The following is an 18,223-nucleotide window of genomic DNA, read 5'->3' as shown; positions in this document are numbered from 1 at the left end:
GATGGGGATTGAGCATCAATGATCTGGAAGCATTAGTAGCTGCACTCTGCACTACTGAGGAGCCACTAGGACAATTTTATAATTAACCTAGAGTATGGGGGTACATGCTTGGAAACAGGACGTGCATTCCTAAGTGAAGATTTATGAATGGGTAACTAGTCTCATGGGTGCTGGGAATACATCAGCCAAGGTCTTCATCATTGTTTGGAGGCTACCAGAGCATAGAGGCCACCTGGACCTAATGATCATTAAACAATATCTATTAACTACAAAGCCCTTGATGACAGAGAAGTGATTTATGGCACAGTACAGCCCTAGGCAGGGTCAGTGGAAGAACAGAAAGGATTATAGTAGCCCAAGATGGCATCAGTTATGCTAACATCCATAATTCTGGCCAGCTCTGGTTTTGTACCAGCAGCTGGAGGAAAGCGAGAAGATTTTGGGATGCGCCTTGTGTGGGAAACAGAGTTTCAGGCCCAGGAGGGGCCAGTGTCGGGGAGGTAAGGCAGTTATGATCATGGTGGGTCCCCAGTAGGAGCAAGCACACTCAAGCTCATACAAATAAACATCTTCTTTGCAGGTCTGACACCCCTGAAAGGAAACCAGAGCACCTTTACCAGTTTCCAGCAGGTTTATCTCTGGAAAGGTAAGCTCTGTGGTGGGAGGGGGTGAATAGGACACTGATGGCAGGAGACGGTCTGGACCCACTTGTCACTCACAGGGCACTCTGCTCCCCAGAGAGACAATGTAGAGATTTACTTTCCAAGTGAGTGCTCTGTGTGGACAGAAGGGCCCCAGCTCTCATCAGATAAGATACCAAAGTGTAAAACAAAAATGAAAAGTGTGGAAACCTAAGGAAGGATGAAGGAAGTAAGCGCTGGTTCCTGTGAGATCAAGTTCATTGACCACAAGCTGCCCTTGTTAGTAGGATGGGAGCTCTGAGGCCACCGAAAACTACAGGAGGCGTTTCTCCAGGGGCCTCGGCCGCAGGCCCCTCCTTCCCCAAGGCTCGGTGGGGGACAGGACCCCAGGTGGGTGTGCCATGGGCTCCTGCTTAGAGCTGATGCTACCGTGGGTTCATGGGACAGGTTGGGCTCAGATGAAATGCATATCTGGCATCTCTTTTCTGCTTTGTTTGTTCTCCTTTGAATTGAATGAACATTGACCTAGTGCCTGCTCAGAGCCAGGGACTGTGAAAGGCATGTGGGGTGAGACTAACATGGAGAGAGAGACGACTGAGGCACAGCCTTGACCTGGAAAGGGCCGCAGCCTCAGGAGGGAGCAGACAGGCAGGGGATCGTTGCACGTCATGGTCCTAGGTGCCGGGTGGGAGGCATGAGGAAAGATCCCCGGCCACTGTACCACTCCCCTCCTCTTCCCATGACCCCTCCTGACTGATCTCCAGTCCGCTAAGAGATAGGACTGGTGACCTGATTCTATGCCTGTGAAATAGTGTGAGAGAGCACCAAGGGTGGGCTTAGAGTGACTGGGTATGAATTCTGGTTCCTTTACTTCCCACCCGTGTGAGCTTGAACACATGGGTGACAAGGCAGTAAAAACGGTCCTGGCCTCATAGAGTTGTGTGAGCATTGGCTCAGTAATCCCTGTAACGTACTTAGTACAGTAGCTGGTGCATCATCCGTGCTAATTAATGTGAGTGATGGTGGTGATGACGGTGGATGGGGAGCAGGAGAAGGAAGAAGGAAGAAGAAGAAGAAAAGGAGAGGAGAGGAAAATAAAAGGAAGGTGCCCATCATCATTTTCATTTTAAGGTGATATAATGAGACTATACACTTCTTTTCTCCTTTAGTAATACCTATATGGTACATACGGGGGTTGATATTTAGTTCATTTTTCAGACAAAAAAAAAAAAGACTTGGAGAGGTTAAGAGAGATGTTCACAAGAGCATCTCAGGAGGTGGTCCTGGGGTGGGCCCCAGACACTGGTTCCAAGTCCAGTGCTTTCTATTTATTAGAAATTTCTGTGTTGTACAATATAGCCTTGTAGCTTAATGACTATAAATGGAGTATACCCTTTAAAAATTGTGAGTCACTATATTGTACACCTGTAACATATAATATTGTACATCAGTGATACTGCAATTTAAAAAAATTAAAATTCTGGTAAATGATTTGCTAGCTGGTGAAAAATGAAGGACTTGCTTCTCCCCAGGACATTTGCCCCACTAAACAGAAGCACCCAAAGACATGCCTAAAACCCGGTTCCCCTGTCACGGAAGACCTGTTCCTGACTTGGGAATTTCATTTAATTTTTTCAAATTCCAATTCATCTACTTTCTACCTGCATGTTCTGGGATAAGTTATTTCAAGTCTGTGAGTCTCAGTTTTCTCAAGAGTAAAATGCAAGTCTTACTCCGTCCCTTCACAGGGGGTCGTAAAGACCAATATTTATAAGCATATCCTGTTAACTCTAAAAGACTTTACCAATGCTAACAATTTCAATATCAAGGACAATAATAGTTCTCTTATGGAGAGGTTGGCTGACGTTCCACAAAAGGCCAAAGAATGCAGACCTATGCCACTGGATTTTTTCCAGATTGTACTGGGGCACCTGGCTGTGGCCCATGAGGATTTCCTACATTATCATTACCATTTTGTTGACCAGAGGACTATCTCCCCTTTTCCTCCCCAGTATTAGAACAGCAATCCTTTTTTTTTCTCCTAGATTCTGACATGGGGTCTCGGTCTGAGTCTATGGGGTGCAGAAGAGCTGTGGAACCAAGGCCAGCATCTCCAACAGAAACAGGTACCCACCCAAAACCTCTTAATATACTTGGTGTCTGGCTGTGGAGACAGATGGTGATGCCAAGGGTCTGGTCGATGAGTGGACCCATGAACGCCACTCCATTCTGCAGCCATGGCCTCCCTCTAAGCTTCTAATCCACTATCCATTTCGTAAATACGGACCGCTCCTCAGAGGGGCAATTGGCACAAAAAAGTAAGGTGAAATGACTGCAAAGTCACCACTGCTGCTGAGAAAGAAAACAACCATAATAACAAATCCAGCAAAAAACTATTAAAGAGCAAGGTTCATCTGAAGGTGATCAGTGCCTTTGATTATGTACACGCTGAAGAATGTAAGCAAAATGTACATGTTCTGCAATTGTTTAATGAATGAGATGTCTATGAGGGTCTTTTGAGAGAGAGTCATTTTATGCAGTGGAAGATGTAAATCCACACCTTCCTCGGGGCAGAGTGTGTGTGGTGTCTGAGGCTTCTCCATTGCCTGAGGCTACAGTTGTTGTTCTTTAGGTGGAGCTGAAAGTCGGGGTGGGGGGCAGAGGGAGAGGGAAAGAGAGCCAGATAGAGAGAGAGAGAGGGGAGGGGAGGAGGGGGGAGGGAGACGGGAGGCAGGTCAGCCTGCAGCACGGTGGTGGGGGACAGCACACCCGATGGGAGAAACACCACATTGCACAGCAGAGAGACTAGGGCTGGAGCGGCTTTTGGCAACTCATTACGAACTGCACGGCCATGGGTACTTTGCTCACCTCCTATGAGCCTCGATTCCTGCTGTGTAGAATGTACCTTGCTTTCCACTTATCTTCTTATAGAGAACATACCAGGGAAGACACCTGGCACATTGCCTGGCACATAATATCCCCAGATGCCCACATGATGGTAGTTTCTTCCCTTTCCCATGGCTTTGGTGCAGATAAAAATGAGATCATGTACATAAATCATTACAACTGGGGCTCATCCCATACTAGCTGTTCAGCAGTTACGAGTTCGCTCTGCGTCCATAGAGCTGTGGGCTCGAGGGCTGTGTCCTGATTCAGAGTGCGGTCCTCAGATCAGGAGAGCAGGGTTCGAATCCCAGCCCTGTCTCCATCTGCCTGTGCAACCCCGAGTCATCTTCTCTGAGCCTCAGTTTCTCCTTCTTTAAATGAGAGTAATAGCACTCCCCATGAGACGGGATTAGAGGATGTAATTCTATAAGTTGCCGTGACACAGAGCAGGGGCTCACAAATCGGTAGCTGTTATTACGTGGTAGTTGGGATTATGATCCTAGCACCGAGCCTGGCTCGTAGCAAGCCTTCCCGAAGGTTCTGTACCCAGTCCGTCTCTCTTCCTTGTATTGCCTGTCGGACAGCAGATCCCAGCTGGGGATCGTGCTAGGGTCACGGTGCATATTCCCGTCCAAATGCCTTAGCAGCTATGCCCTTCTGCACCTTCAGAGGTTTGTAGTGGAAGCTTCAGTCTTGCCAGCGAGGTGGGGGGAGTGGGTGAATGGACACACACTCAGGAGCCTTCCCCTTCTTGTTCTCAGGAGCAAGCATTTAGCTGGGTCCCTCCTGCACAGAGACCTGGCCCCTCTCCTGTGCCATCTTTGCCTGCACTGGCAGATTGGCATACTGGTTGTGTCCTGGGAGCCTCCCAAGCCCACGGCTGCTGTTCAGGTTTCTCTGCTGCCGCAGGGGCGGGGGGAGTGAGCTCACCAGGCAGGGCAGCAGCAGTGGGCCTGCTCCCCCTTGAGACTCCTGGCTGCCAGGCGCTGCCTCTGGTGCTCTAAATCCATCACCTCGCAAACGTTGTGACAGCTCTGCTCATCGCTGTCGTTCTTCCCGTTTTACCAGTGAGCAACGCGGGGCTCACAGCGCCTGCTGGCCCTCGCTTCAGCCGGTCCAGCACTAAGAGAGCAGCCACGCTGGGGTTCAAACCCTGGTCAGCTGACTCCAAGGCCCAGGTCCTTCCAGAACACAAGCTGCTCCCAGGGGCAGACAGTGTGGACTTGAGAGCTGAGTCTTGGTGGCCCCTGGCGGGCAGGGCAGACGGGTTCTGTTTGATTTGCAGAGTAGACTGCTGATTTTATCTAACGGAGCCAATATTTTTAAATTGGAAGATTTTATATAGAAATTCAGATTTCCAGCTTCTGTAGAGAAAAACAGAGGAGAAGCTCTAGCAGCGCAGGCTTCAAATTTCTGCCTGGCGACCACCCTGGAGCTGAGCTGAGCCGCCCCCTCCATGGGGTGTGGCTCTCCTGTTTGCCCCTCCCCCCCAGCCCCCTACACTCCTGCAGGCCAGCCTGCGCTGGGGACATTTACGTTTGTGGTCCCCAACCTTAGCAGCGCCTCTGAGCGGTAGCCAGACTGCTCGCGGCCATGTAAGTGTGAATGTTTTCCTGGTACTTGAGAATGTTCTATGAAATCCGTCATTATCCACTGTGCCGGGACCACATCTACAAAGCTATCGCATGATTCCCAGGGGAAGGACTCCCTCTCTTGCCCCCACCGGAAGACCTTGGAGGGCTTCAGGGTGAATAGACAAAGCCCAGCTTGGGTTTCCCCTTCCCAGCTGATTACATTCCTGGACTTGAGGAGATAACGCCCCTGCAGGAGAAACCCCGCTGATGGGCTCCCCTGCGGTGGGGCTCACTTCCCTGGCCGGTGCTCCTCTGTGCTCCCCAGAAGGGCCTTTCCCAGTCACAGCACAGCGAGGAATGTTCCCCTTCCTGCTTCCGGTTACTGCAGTTACTCCGAGTGTCTCAGACACACACAGAAAAGCAGAGAACAACCTCCCAGCTGGCAGCCCGCTATTGGCCTCCTGGCCTTCCAGAGGATTGCAAAGTTCTGAGAGAACAAGTCGAAAATGGGTTCTTCCTAATGCAGCATCAGGGATAAACTGAGAGGCTACAGAATCCATTCTTTCACCCAGCAGACATTTTCTGTGCACATACTCGGTGCCCTCGTAAGTTCCCAGGCTGGTGAGAATTCCCGTGTGCCAGCCGCGGCGGGCCAGGGTCGTGAGGGCTGCGATGGGCTGTCAGTGCAGAGGGCTTGCAGGGAGGAAGGATGCTTGGCAGCCTCCGGCACGTAACAGGGGCTTCTCAGAGGAGCCTGGAAGATGTGCCAGGCATTTCCAGAGAACACCTGGGTGAAGGAGGGCCAGGCAAGGGGGACAGCCTGTGCAGAGGCTCTGAGGACAAAGTGTGACTCCAGGATCTACAAGTGAGCCTCTAGGCTGGCTGCGTTGTTCTTCCTTTCTTCCTCTGCCGTCTTAAGGGGTGGTGTGTGCCCTCCTACCTATGCCAGGCATGGTTCAGCAGGGAGACAGGCGTGCAAACCAGCCATGGTACAGTAGCATGGGAAGCAATAACCCAAAGGGCAGTGGCTGCACATAGGAGGGGCTGGCGACATGGTCTCTGGGGTCTCTGTTTGCACTAAACTTCTGGCCCTGCCAGACCTCATACACTTCTATCCCCTTTGGTGATAGTTGTTGGTGAGGAGACCCAGCCTTGGTGAGCCTGCTTTAAGTGGCCTGAAGAGTGGGCTTCTGAGAAGATGCTGCAGTCCAAGGCAACGTGGGGTATGCGTGGGCTGTAGAGCCCCGCATTCCAGAGCCCCAAGCTAAGGGATGCTGTAAACCTGCCCCAGCTCATTCCATGAGCCGCTTTATGCCCCCAGGGAAAGCCCCTCTGGGAAGTCAGAGCCCTCATGAGGTGCAGAAATGTGCCCTTACTCCTGGGCTGGGATGCTGGGTCCCTCACGCTGGAGACCCTCTTTATAGAGCCACTGAACATCAGAGCAGGAGGGAGCAGTGCTGGTCCTTGAAGCACAGGAGGACTAGGCAGGTGACGAGGAAGGGGGTAAAGGGCAGGTGAGCACGGACAGTAGTCCTGGGGCAGCAAGCAGTGAGGTGATGAGCTGGAATTACCAGTGTTCTGGGAGCAGAATAGAGATTAACTACACGATTAATGTAGTGTGATGTACATGCTTCTTGAGCGTGAGTTGAAGCAATCAGAGATGAGGCTCCTAAGGCAGGTAGAGCCCGGACCAAGAAGAAAGCTTGGACTTCCGTCCCGTGGGCAGTGGTGTACCCAAAAGAGCCTTCAGCCAGAATCATGGCGTATGAAGACACAAAGAAAGATGGGGGTGGGGTGAGGTGGGGGATGTGTAAGCTGGAACTTTCAAGTCTGGGGCTGAGCAGAGCTGAGAGCTGTCTTCACAGATGAAAGCTGCCATTGGGAGGAAGTTAGAACTTCCATGTGGCTTCGGAAGACAGAAGGAGCATCAGTGGTTCACATTTACAAAGAGGCGGATTTGATTCCTCAACTTCCTAATGATGGGGTGGGCGGCCACGGTGGGCACAGACATGTCACGCGGGGCTGCAGGGACCTCGGCCAGAAATATCGTGGGGAAGAGTTCTGCCTTAGGTGAAAAGTTGAACCAGATGGCTCCCAAGTTTTCTCCCCAACCAAGATTCTAAGGTTTTGCAGCTCCATAATTTTTAGGGCTTTCTGGGACCTTCTGAATCTTTCCTGCCTGACCAGACTCCCAACCCTATTGACTCCAGACATGCTCTGGCCTCACACAGCCTGCAAGTGTGTGTGTGTGTGTGTGTGTGTGTGTGTGTGAGGCAGACAGACAGAGAGACAGAGATTCACCATGGAGATAAAGGCAAAGGAAGTTGACTTGCCCCTTCTTTTTCAGATTTGACAACAGAGCTTTTCTCCCCTGTGGACCTTAACCAAGTCATTGTCAATGGAAACCGATCCCTGCCCAGCCAGCAGCACTGGCTTTTCAAACACCTATTTTCACTGCAGCAGGCAAACCTGTGGTGTCTTTCTCGTAAGTATCCTTAGACCTCGTCCTCCTTCTTCTCCACCCTGTGGTCAGGCATCTCAGGCCTAGTTTAAAAACTCTTGAGACACAGATATGATCAAATTCAGTAGCATAACTCAGGGGTCACTTCAGTGTTAGTGTCATGGGTGATACAGAAGACAGGACATAACCCATATCTTCAAGAAGCTAATCGTGTAGTTAGTCTCTACTCTGCTCTCAGAACCTATCATCCATCCATCCACCCACCCACCCATCCATCCATCCATCCATCCATTCATCCATCCATCCATCCATCCATCCATCCATCCATCCATCTATCCATCCATACATCCATACATCCATTCATCCATCCATCCTTTACCTAACAGGCACATGCTGTGTTGCGCAGGTGCTATGATCTAGGCCTTGTGTTTCACCTTGGGAATGAGAAAATAAAAATCAGCCATATCCCTCCCCATTAGGGAGCTCACATGTACCAGTGGCAAAGTCTGACATGGGACTGGGAGCAGGGGAGATTGTTCACAACGCCACCAAATTTTACATCCTGTGGCCTGTGGTCTGAGGTCCTGACTGCCTCTGAGATGGTCCTGGGCAGATCCAATGGAATTTTACCCTCTCTCCTCCCATATTGCTGAGTTTCCAGCTGACCCCTCACCCTCTTGGACTTTGCCTTTTTTCAGAGCCACCTGGACTCCCTGTTTCGTGCATGGCCCTCTCCCCAGCTGGGAGAACCCTAGTGTTTTTCTTGGGCCTTCCAGACTGGACAGCTTTGACTGACCTTCCCTGCCTGGGAAGAGTCCCCACGGGGCATTTCTCCCAGAAGGTCCTGTAGAGGTAACCCTCCACTGCTGGCCTCCCTAGGACTAACACCCAACTGTCTTGCCTGTAGGCTGTGTCCAGGAGCCCTCTTTCTGTCAGCTGGCAGAGGTAACAGACAGTGCACCCTTGTACTTCACCTGCACCCTGTACCCAGAGGCCCAGGTGTGTGATGATGTCATGGAGTCCAGTCCCAAGGGCTGCAGACTGATCCTGCCCCACAGGCCAAGTGCCCTCTTCCAGAAGAAAGGTGAGTGCTTGCTTGGATCAACCCAAACTGCGTTTTTATTGGGCTGCTGGCTCTGTGGCTTTACAAATATCCAGATCAGTTCTTCTTCTTTGAAAAATAGACTTCCCTGGCGGTCTAGTTGTTAAGACTCTGTGCTTCCACTGCAGGGGGGTATGGGTTCGATCCCTGGTCGGGGAGGTAAGATCCCGCAGGCTGTGTGGAGCGGCCAAAAAAAAAAAAAATGTCTAAAAGTATAGTTACCCAGGCTCCCTGTAGAGATGCAAAGGCATTTAGAAATACATCAAATTGACTCGAGAGAGAATAATGTCACTCTGGAATCCCACTGTTCATAGAAATCATGTTTTTTGCACATAGCAGGTGGAATTCCAATTGGCCATTTATTATAGAAAATCCCAACAACTGTGGCTTCAACAAGATAGAAGTTGATTTTACCCCTTTGAGAACATTGATGATACTATTTGGGTGGAGGGGGGCTCACCTTGCCCAGCCTTCATTTCTTCCATCATGTTGAGATCTTTCATTTACTGTTCTATCTTCCTTGCTGGAGGCCTATCTCAGGTATCTGGTGACCCTTGATTTTTCCACTTAAATGTAAGACAGGGACCCAGAAGCTAACTGGGAAGCTCTGAGTGTGTTGTGGGAGCTTGTTGACTTGGGCTTTCTTTGTAGGATAATCTAGTTGGGCCACCCTTTGGGGACTCCCTCACGTCCGTATATCTAGGCCCTTCCTCCAGAGGAATCTTGTAATATCTGGCCTGGGGGCGTGAGCCTGGCTGCTTGTGGTTTAGATGCCAAATAAGGTTGGAAAATTAGGGGATCTCAATATTCACCATGTAGACTGACTGGAAAAAGTCCCCCGGCTTCGGTGTGGTACTCCCTCCATTACAGCTCAACCTGGCACCCCCGAGAGACCGCATCCTTCCATGGTAGGAAGGGGCAGTTGTTGGCTGTGGAAAGAAGAGGAGGGCCTCTGGAGACCTAACTGCTTCTTCAAAAGCTTCGCAGCCCGTTCTGTTTTAGCTCCCTTTCATCCCAGTGCCGCTGATACTTAAGCTTTTGGGGATTCCAGAAGGTGGATGGGCTTGCTTCTCAGTTCTTCCCACGGAAAAGGCGAGAATTCAGCTTTCTTAGGTTTATTCGGTCAACTTTTACTCCTCTGTGTTTTTTCTAGCTTCCAAAATTTGTTTCTCTCTCCCCTCTCCTATTCTCTCTTGCCTTGGGGGTATATGCCTTTACTATTATTTTAGTGAGATTTGCAGTGGGAGCAGACTGTTAAGTACATGGGTTTAATATGCCATCTTAATCGGAAGCTTTCAGTATGGTTTGTATACCTTTGTCCCCCTACAAAAGTATCTTTATGGCTACAGCACATCTCTCCTTAAATAATATAATGTCTTTCTTCCTCTGTGTAGTTGTACTGCAAGATAAAGTGAAGAATTTTTACACTCGCCTGCCGTTCCAAAAGCTGATGGGGATTTCCATTAGAAACAAAGTGCCCATGTTTAACAAATCCATTTCCAACGGGTAAGCTGTTTCCATTCACTCCCGCCCCACTGCAATACTTATTATTAAGACCCTTCTGTTTTCATAAAGATGGTGATATAATATCAGTTAAAGGCACAAGCATAAAAGACTGTAAAACCCAAAGCAAAGGGTGAAAAAGTAATAAGGAGGTAACTATCTAAAAACCATGGCTAAGGTCAGTTACTAGTAGTCAGCACAACATTTAGCCCTGAATATCTGGTCAGCCGATGCAAAAGGGAAACATTGACCTGTGTTTTATCAATTAATACAAGTTACCAAGCATTGTAATAAAGTTGATCAGCGAAGTCTTCCTGTGCTGCATTCAAAATCCAGAGAGCAAGCAGAACTTTCAACGGGACCATAGGCATATAAGGACTTTTAATTTATTTAATTTTTTATTTTAAAAATGTATTTTATTATTGATTTAATTAGTCAGCTATAATTTAGTTGTTTTCATAAAGGTGATGTTCCTCTCCACCAGTCTGTGGATCTCACCCATGAGAATTACCAGGAGGACTTTTTACAAACTGCATTCCTGGGTCCTACCCTGGACCTACTGAATCAGCATTTACAGGGGGCTCAGGAATCTGAATTTTAACTAGGCTCCCCCTGTTGAAGTTAGAATTTGAGAGTCATTGATCTATGAATTGTTGATCTACGAAGTGTGGTTGGTTTATGAAACTATGCCATGCTGCTGGCATTTAAGATCTGCTTTTGAAAATGGAGATGAAAAGATGATACAGGATAGTCTGCCTTGAGTTCTGGCTGGGCACCACCCATGCCGGCAGGAAGGGGCACAAGAAGGAGGGTGGGAAACGGGGGTCAGCCTGACCCTGGTGCTGGGGTGGGGGCTGCGGGAGCAGAGCTTGTGTGTCTGGACTCAGGAAGGGGTCGTCGTAGAGAGCAGGCCCCCAGAAGTCAGTGTCAGCGATTCAGCCCACCCCATAGGTCCTGCCCAGCACAAACCTTCAGGCCTGCTCTTTTCCCCTTCCGCCAGCTTCTTTGAATGTGAACGACTGTGTGATGTGGACCCGTGCTGCACTGGCTTTGGCTTTCTGAACGTTTCCCAGTTAAAAGGTAATAATAATATATACAATGGAATATTACTCAGCCATAAAAAGGAACGAAATTGAGTTATTTGTAGTGAGGTGGATGGACCTAGAGTCTGTCATACAGAGTGAAGTAAGTCAGAAAGAGAAAAACAGATACTGTATGCTAACACATATATATGGAATCTAAGAAAAAAAAAAAAAAAGGTCATGAAGAACCTAGGGGTAAGATGGGAATAAAGACACAGACCTACTAGAGCATGGACTTGAGGATATGGGGATGGGGAAGGGTAAGCTGGGATGAAGTGAGAGAGTGGCATGAACATATATACGCTACCAAATGTAAAATAGATAGCTAGTGGGAAGCAACCGCATAGCCCAGGGAGATCAGCTCGGTGCTATGTGATCACCTAGAGGGGTGGGATAGGGAGGGTGGGAGGGAGGGAGATGCAAGAGGGAAGAGATATGGAAACATATGTATATGTATAACTGATTTACTTTGTTATAAAGCAGAAACTAACACACCATTGTAAAGCAATTATACTCCAATAAAGATGTTAAAAAAAAAAAAAAGGTAATAATGGTAACTCTCTCTGGTCTGCATACAGCACTTTACAGTCTAGAAAACCCGTTCACATCTACAGTCTGACCTAATCCTCAGCATCTCCTCGTGGTGGGTGGGGAGGAGTGCCCTTCATTCACAGATGGGAAGTGGGGGCTTGGAGAGGGGAGGTAGCTAATAAACATGGTAGCTGGGACATGGCTCCTGGTCCAGTGCCCGGTCAGCGTTACACGACTCTTCTACCTGACCCAAGTAGCCTTCCTGCCATGGCTCACTTAGCTGGCTTCTGCTCAGCTCTCAAGACCTGTCAGGCAGCTTGGTAGGGTGAACTTTGGATCCATCCATATGATCTGCATTTAAATCTTGATTCTGGACAAGCCACTTAATCTCTCTGAGCCTTGGTTTCCTTATCTGTAAATAGGGATAGAAATGTTACCCTCCTCCTAGGGCTGAGTGAGGACCAAGGAGTATGACGCAAACGCAGCCCCAGCATAGCCCTGGGCACACGATGGGTCTGTGCTGTCTCCATCGATGTCCTCTTTGATCAGAAGCTCAGTAAGGTGGCGGGTTTTTCATCAGTGACTAAGATCGTCCCTGGAATAGTGTGCTGCACCCCAAATGTCTGCTGAAGAATGAGTTTGCAGAATTTCTCTCATTCCGTTAGAATCTCCCATCATGATCATTTCCCTGGTCCTGGTTATTTTTTGCTCCAGGAGGAGAGGTGACATGCCTAACTCTGAACAGCTTGGGAATTCAGATGTGCAGTGAGGAAGATGGAGGAGCCTGGCGCATTCTGGACTGTGGCTCTCCCGACACTGAGGTCCACACCTATCCCTTTGGATGGTACCAGAAGCCTGGTAAGTGATCTTCTCCGAACAGCTACATGGGCATCTTTAGTTGACTGCTTCTCAACTGTATATTAGGATGATGTCCTTGGCCCTGGGAGGAGATTAGTCAGGATTCATTGGGTGCAAGCAACAGAGACAGATTCTATTTAACTTAAGCAGAAAAGGAATGTATTGGAAGTCTGCTCGTAGACTCAAAGGAAAGATGTCCAACTAGGTCTCAACTCCATGGATGTATTCAGCAGGAGTGAATGGACAACCTCTTCAGTGTGACACTGTCTTCATCAGTCTGCTCCAGAGGGTTTTGGAGGTTGTGTTCAAGCTTTAAATTTAAGGGAGAGAGTCTGGCCCTGGCCTGGTCCTTGCCCTAGAAATGAGAGTAACAGGATGTCTGACCTGGAGGAACCTTAGAGGTCTGTAACTTTGATTTCACATTCTGCATTTCACCCAACACAATACTTTGCCCAAAGTCGGAAAGGAGAGGAGAACTGACATTCCTCACGTGCCCACTGTGTGTCTACATATGTGCTGCGGCTTCTACCCGGGTTGTACAATGTATTACTCAGTGCCTCCATGGAGTAGACATTATTTCCTCCATTTTAAGATGAGGAGAGTATGGTGTAGACAGTGGAAGTTATTTGACCCAAACCACATAGCCATCAAGAAGCAGAGTCAGGTCGCAAACCCAGCTCTCAAGACTCCAAACTTCACTCTTCCCCTTTACCTGCTGCCTCCTGGCAGGTCTCCCATAGGGCATGAGTGACTGTATGTGAAACTGTCTGGACACATTGCCTGAATGGTTTTCCCCCAGCTAAACTCAACTGACCAAACAAGTAGTTGACCAATAAATTGAAAAAATAAAACTAATAAACTAATAAACGAAACCGGCGGTAGGTTGGCCTCTTATTCCAGAGCTATGTCCAACCCAAGAGGCTTGGGATGGGACTTTTTGGTGGAATCTGGTCCTTGACATTTGTTCATGAGCCTACTAATCCCCGAGACATTCTGTGGCTTCAGGGCCGGTTTTTTTGGGGTTGATCGTTACCAGGCTGAAAAAAATCTTCCTTGCTGATGTCTGCTTTGAGCATCCTGTGACTTGATCTGAGTTCACTCTATTTATTACTTTTATTTTATTTTAACATCTTGAATTGTTTTAAGAAAAACATCAGGAGTGTATGATGAAACATCCTCAGTGGGTTTCTATTTGGGTGGGGTGGGGTGGGGTGTGCCATAAAGAGGAGGGGGAGTGAATGCCTGCGTAGGATGGTGGCCCCGCAGGAGATCCAATGCCAGCTCTGGGTATTTAGGGCCTTCAGAACTGAACTCTCAGCCCGCAATGCCTCCTTGCCCATCTGTCCTCCCACACCTCTTCCCATGTCCTCACACCACCAAAGGCTGGAAAATGTCATTTTTCATCTTTCTGTTGCTCAGGGAAGAGTTGGATAAAAAGAAGCTAAGGAATAATTCATTTGTTCAGAAATGTGGGAATCAGATCAGAGGGTTACAACTTCTTGGCAGGACTTAGCGAGGAAGAGAACCCAAGGTGCTTCTTGTCCCCACTTTTTCCATCTGTTCCGTGTCTTTTTATCTCACTGCACAGACCACTAACTTTTTCCAACGTATATTCTGTGGGGTCAGGCTGGGGACTCAGGAGTTCTGGCCAGGAACTACAGGGCAGGGAATTACAAATTCATTCAACAGACACTGACCGAATGTCAGCCATGCCTGGGGGCCTCTGGTTTTACAAATCCAGCCTCTAATCCCTGGGCTCTTACTGTGTGCCTGGCTGGATGCCAAGCACTTTATAAGTGCTACCTCACCTAATCCTCATAACCACTGTTAGCTGAGGTTCAGGGAGATTAAGTCACTTGCCCAAAGTCCCACATAGCAGGTAAATGACAGAATTTGGACCCAGAATTTTTGGACCCTAGTCAGAAAGAACTGGGTCCAAATAACCAACCATATAACCATATTATATGGCTATGCTCAGCCATATGACATAGTCACTCTGTTATATGGCTGAGTAAGGATAAGAAATGATGCCTGTCCTCCAGGCGCGCACAACTTCAGGAGGAGTCACAGACTGTAAATAAATAAGCCGTTCTAGCTCTGGATTGCTCATGTCGTAAATCTGGAAGTTTTCAAACTTTACTGAGTGTCCATACTGGGTCTTGCACTGTGCTGGGTACTAGGAAGTGTGGGGTTAATAAGATGTAGTCATTTTTTTCTTAGGTGCTCACATCCTAGTGAAGAAGATGCGGGCACATATGATTAATTGTAGCATCATAGGCTCAGTACTAGAACTGTCATGTGCATGAAGTGCTGTGGGAACATGGGAACAAGAAATTAATTCTGCTTCAGAGCGGTGGAAATCCATTACTGAAAGCCTCCTACACCCTCCTTTATGCTTCAGGGACCACCTCCTGCAGGCTCTGGCCCGCTGGCCTGGAGCTGCCCAGGCAGGCAGGTTTTCACCCTGCATGCTGCCTGCTTTCAGTGTTCGGGTGAGTGGGGAGAAAAATCTAAAAATGCCAAAATGGCATCAGTCTCTCAGGACCCCTGGGTGGAAAACACCTCGGGATGCACATGGCTTACGGCCATTCTGGTGTGAGTGGCTCTGAATTTTCCATCTCAGAAGAATGGGAGGAAGAGGGCCAGCTGTCAGGGGTTCTGGTGACCTGGTGTGACCCATGACCCTCCATCAGAGCAGAATCAGGTCCTCACCGGTCAGTCTTTTTCCCTTAAGTCATCTTCACCACCCAAAGCGGGTGGTGGCTTAAGTCCTAAGACTTGATGACCTATCTCCTCCTAAGACCCAGGCAGAGAAAAGGAACCTCACTCAGGGAAACTGGTTTGGTAAATTAGACCATCTCTGCACTGGGTCACGCTGACCTAGTACAAAACCACCTTGTGTTGTGCGATATATTTTGAGCCAAAGCACCCTCATCTTCTGGATTCTGAACCTTAGATGCTCATGTGTTCTGTTTTCTGTAGCAGACAAAACTACCCCAGTGTAACGCTGGAAAGTCCCAACAGGCAAGCTGACATCGTCGTTACTTTCCCCGCATCCTTATCTTTGTATTAGACAATCACACACAATAGTAGGAAGTAGGGCCCCTGCAGGGCCAGGGAAGCCTGCACAGAGGGGGACCTGAGCCTTGAAGGATGACCTCTCCGTCAGCACAGGAGACAGGGGTTTTTACAAAGGAATTCTTGCAAAGAATTTCCGTCAATAGGCTTTGCCCTCGCTTCAAATCTATGGTTTGGTCATTTAGTGTACTGGCATCTCTGTTGAGTGATGAGCACAGACCCCTGATCTGACTGCAGGCTGAGAGCCAGACACAAAGAGGGTAACACAGGTCCTGTTTCTGAAGAACGACACTGAGGAAGGGGAAAGGAAGGGCTATTTGTTGAGCTCCTACTATGTGTCAAACACCATGGAAGCATCAGGGGTAGAAGGTCCTCCCCAAAAGCGGTTAGCCTGGCTGGGGAGGCAGAAGTGAGAGACATGTACATCTCTCAAGCACTTACTAATGTCAGAAACAACTCTCCAGCACTCTCCCTGCATTCACTTACGACGCCTGTGGGGCTGGTACTCTCCTATCCCCTCACCGGGAGGTAATTATTCCCTCTGTATCAGAAAGCTACTCAGCCCTGTGGCTTGTGTTACAGTGCGGGGTCGGGGGACCCACGGGGGCTTCTGAAGCACAAAAGGGGAGCAAGAAATTTTGTTCTATAAGGGATTAGGCAAAAGCCACTCTGGGGGAAAATCTGGGCGTAGATAAAGGAAAGCTGGGTGAAGGGCGCAGTGGCCGCTGCGTAGGGATAGTGGGTGGGGTGGCCGTGGTCCTGCCCTGCGGCCCCCGGGTCCACAGAGATCTGCACACAGGCAACATAACCCTGGTACCGGGCTGTGTTCTCAGAACAGAAGTGAGAGTTGAGTCTCCTAGGATCCAGGAGAGAGGCACAAACCTAGAGCAGGGAGCGCCCAGAGGGGCCCCCAGAGAGCCTGCAGCCATGTGCTTTCTGACTGCTGTCCAAAGAGAACAGAAATTTCCATGGGTCTGAGCACCAAACTGAGAGGCTCAGGCCAAGCAATTGTGGATGCAGATGAGGCTGTTGGCAGCCCCTTTGCGACAGCAGGACACAACGAGGAAGTATCCTAGCAACCAAGGTGGGAGTACGGGGGAAGAAGGCTGCTCTGCAGTCCAGCTGCCCCAGAGCTCAGGGCTGCCTGGAGGGGGCGGCCTCTGGGGCGCTGGTACCTGCTGCCCTCGGAGGAGAACTGGGCTGCCATTCGCTCCGCAGCTGTGCGTGACTTGCAAGTGGGGCAGGGTCTTTGGTTTGTTTACAAAGTCAAATGCGGCATCTAAAAAAAAACAACCGAAGCCTCACACTTCCTTTGTTCTTCTGCTAAGCAAAGGTACTTGGACCCTGTAGCTGTTCTAGATATGGGAAATGGAAAGGAAATGACCAGCTCTTCTAATTATGCCTCTCTGCAGCCCACATAGAAACCACCACACGTAGGAGAACTTATTGTGCAATCTGCTCTTCACATCATCACTCACATCCCCTCAAGAGTGTCTGCCATTTACTTAGCACGGAGTGGGCTCCAGGGCTAGGCTAGTGTTTTGCAGGCAACATCTTATTTGGTCCCCAAAGAACGTGATGAGGTTGGGTCTATCCTTACCCGCATTCTCTGCTGTGCTGGCAAATGTGTTACAACTGGGGAGGGTGGCGGAGGCCCTGATTTGTAGTTCTGTAGCAGTTGCCACTTTCCATGGTGTAAATACTCCAGCCACGGCCCATTTCAAGCCACCAGCTTGATGCCACTGAAAGCGGAGCTGGGAAGAAGCAGAAGGGTTACCATCCATCTGTTTAACAAGCATGAATTAGCTGAGCAACTTGCTCAAGGTTGCACAGTATGATTCTCTGTAGGGGCGTCCCCAGGGACGGAGTCCCTCCCAGGGGCTGAGGCTCAGTGCCCCGGGGCCCAGGGAAGCTGAGAACTTTCAGGGCTCAGCTATTCCTGTACAGTGAAGAAGGCCCCACCCAAAGGGCCGACAGCCCCCCGTCAGGAAACACTGATGGAGGATGAGGAAGGGTAAGTAGAGCAGCAGCAGCAGCAGAGTTAGGTGGTAAATGCCCGGCTGAGACGCGCACATGGCAATTCTCCCCGCGGATGTGCGGCAGCTCGCCTCACTGTTCTCACGGCATTAGACGTATACAGTTTCCAGTGTGTCATTAGTGCTGTATAAATGTTTCCTTTGCAAACCGAGCTTGCTTTGAATTTCCAGATAAATTTCCAGAAGCAGAATTACTGGGTCCAAGGGTGTGGGCATCTGAATGCCCTCGATGTAGATTCATCAGACTGTTTTCTGAAGATTGCACTGACTCTCAGGGTCTTTGCTCTGAGAAAGCAAAGACAGACATTTAAATAAACAAGCTGGCCCCCTGGGCGCTGTAGAGGGTGGTGGGTGGTTCTGAGTCATTCTGAGTTTTGTGGGCGGAGCTCACAGAATGTTGGGTGACAGGAGCCTTAGCTCAGCGACCCTCAGAGTGAGTCCCTGGCCCGGCAGGGTCAGCATCGCCTGGGA

At 49.3% G+C, this 18,223-nt stretch overlaps 1 protein-coding gene across 1 annotated transcript in view; it reads left to right on the top strand.

Moving 5' to 3' along the window:
- Positions 1–18,223, top strand: part of TG (thyroglobulin) — a 247,796-nt gene that overhangs the window by 84,938 nt on the left and 144,635 nt on the right. The window contains exons 28-34 of the mRNA XM_036831001.1: positions 581–646; positions 2,687–2,767; positions 7,449–7,586; positions 8,470–8,646; positions 10,059–10,170; positions 11,168–11,247; positions 12,495–12,638. Coding sequence (XP_036686896.1) covers positions 581–646; positions 2,687–2,767; positions 7,449–7,586; positions 8,470–8,646; positions 10,059–10,170; positions 11,168–11,247; positions 12,495–12,638 — 798 coding nt within the window. The remainder of the gene's footprint in view (positions 1–580; positions 647–2,686; positions 2,768–7,448; positions 7,587–8,469; positions 8,647–10,058; positions 10,171–11,167; positions 11,248–12,494; positions 12,639–18,223) is intronic.

This window comes from Balaenoptera musculus, chromosome 17 (assembly GCF_009873245.2).
Source record: "Balaenoptera musculus isolate JJ_BM4_2016_0621 chromosome 17, mBalMus1.pri.v3, whole genome shotgun sequence".
Taxonomy (NCBI): domain Eukaryota; kingdom Metazoa; phylum Chordata; class Mammalia; order Artiodactyla; family Balaenopteridae; genus Balaenoptera; species Balaenoptera musculus.
This window is presented reverse-complemented; position numbering and strand designations above follow the sequence as displayed.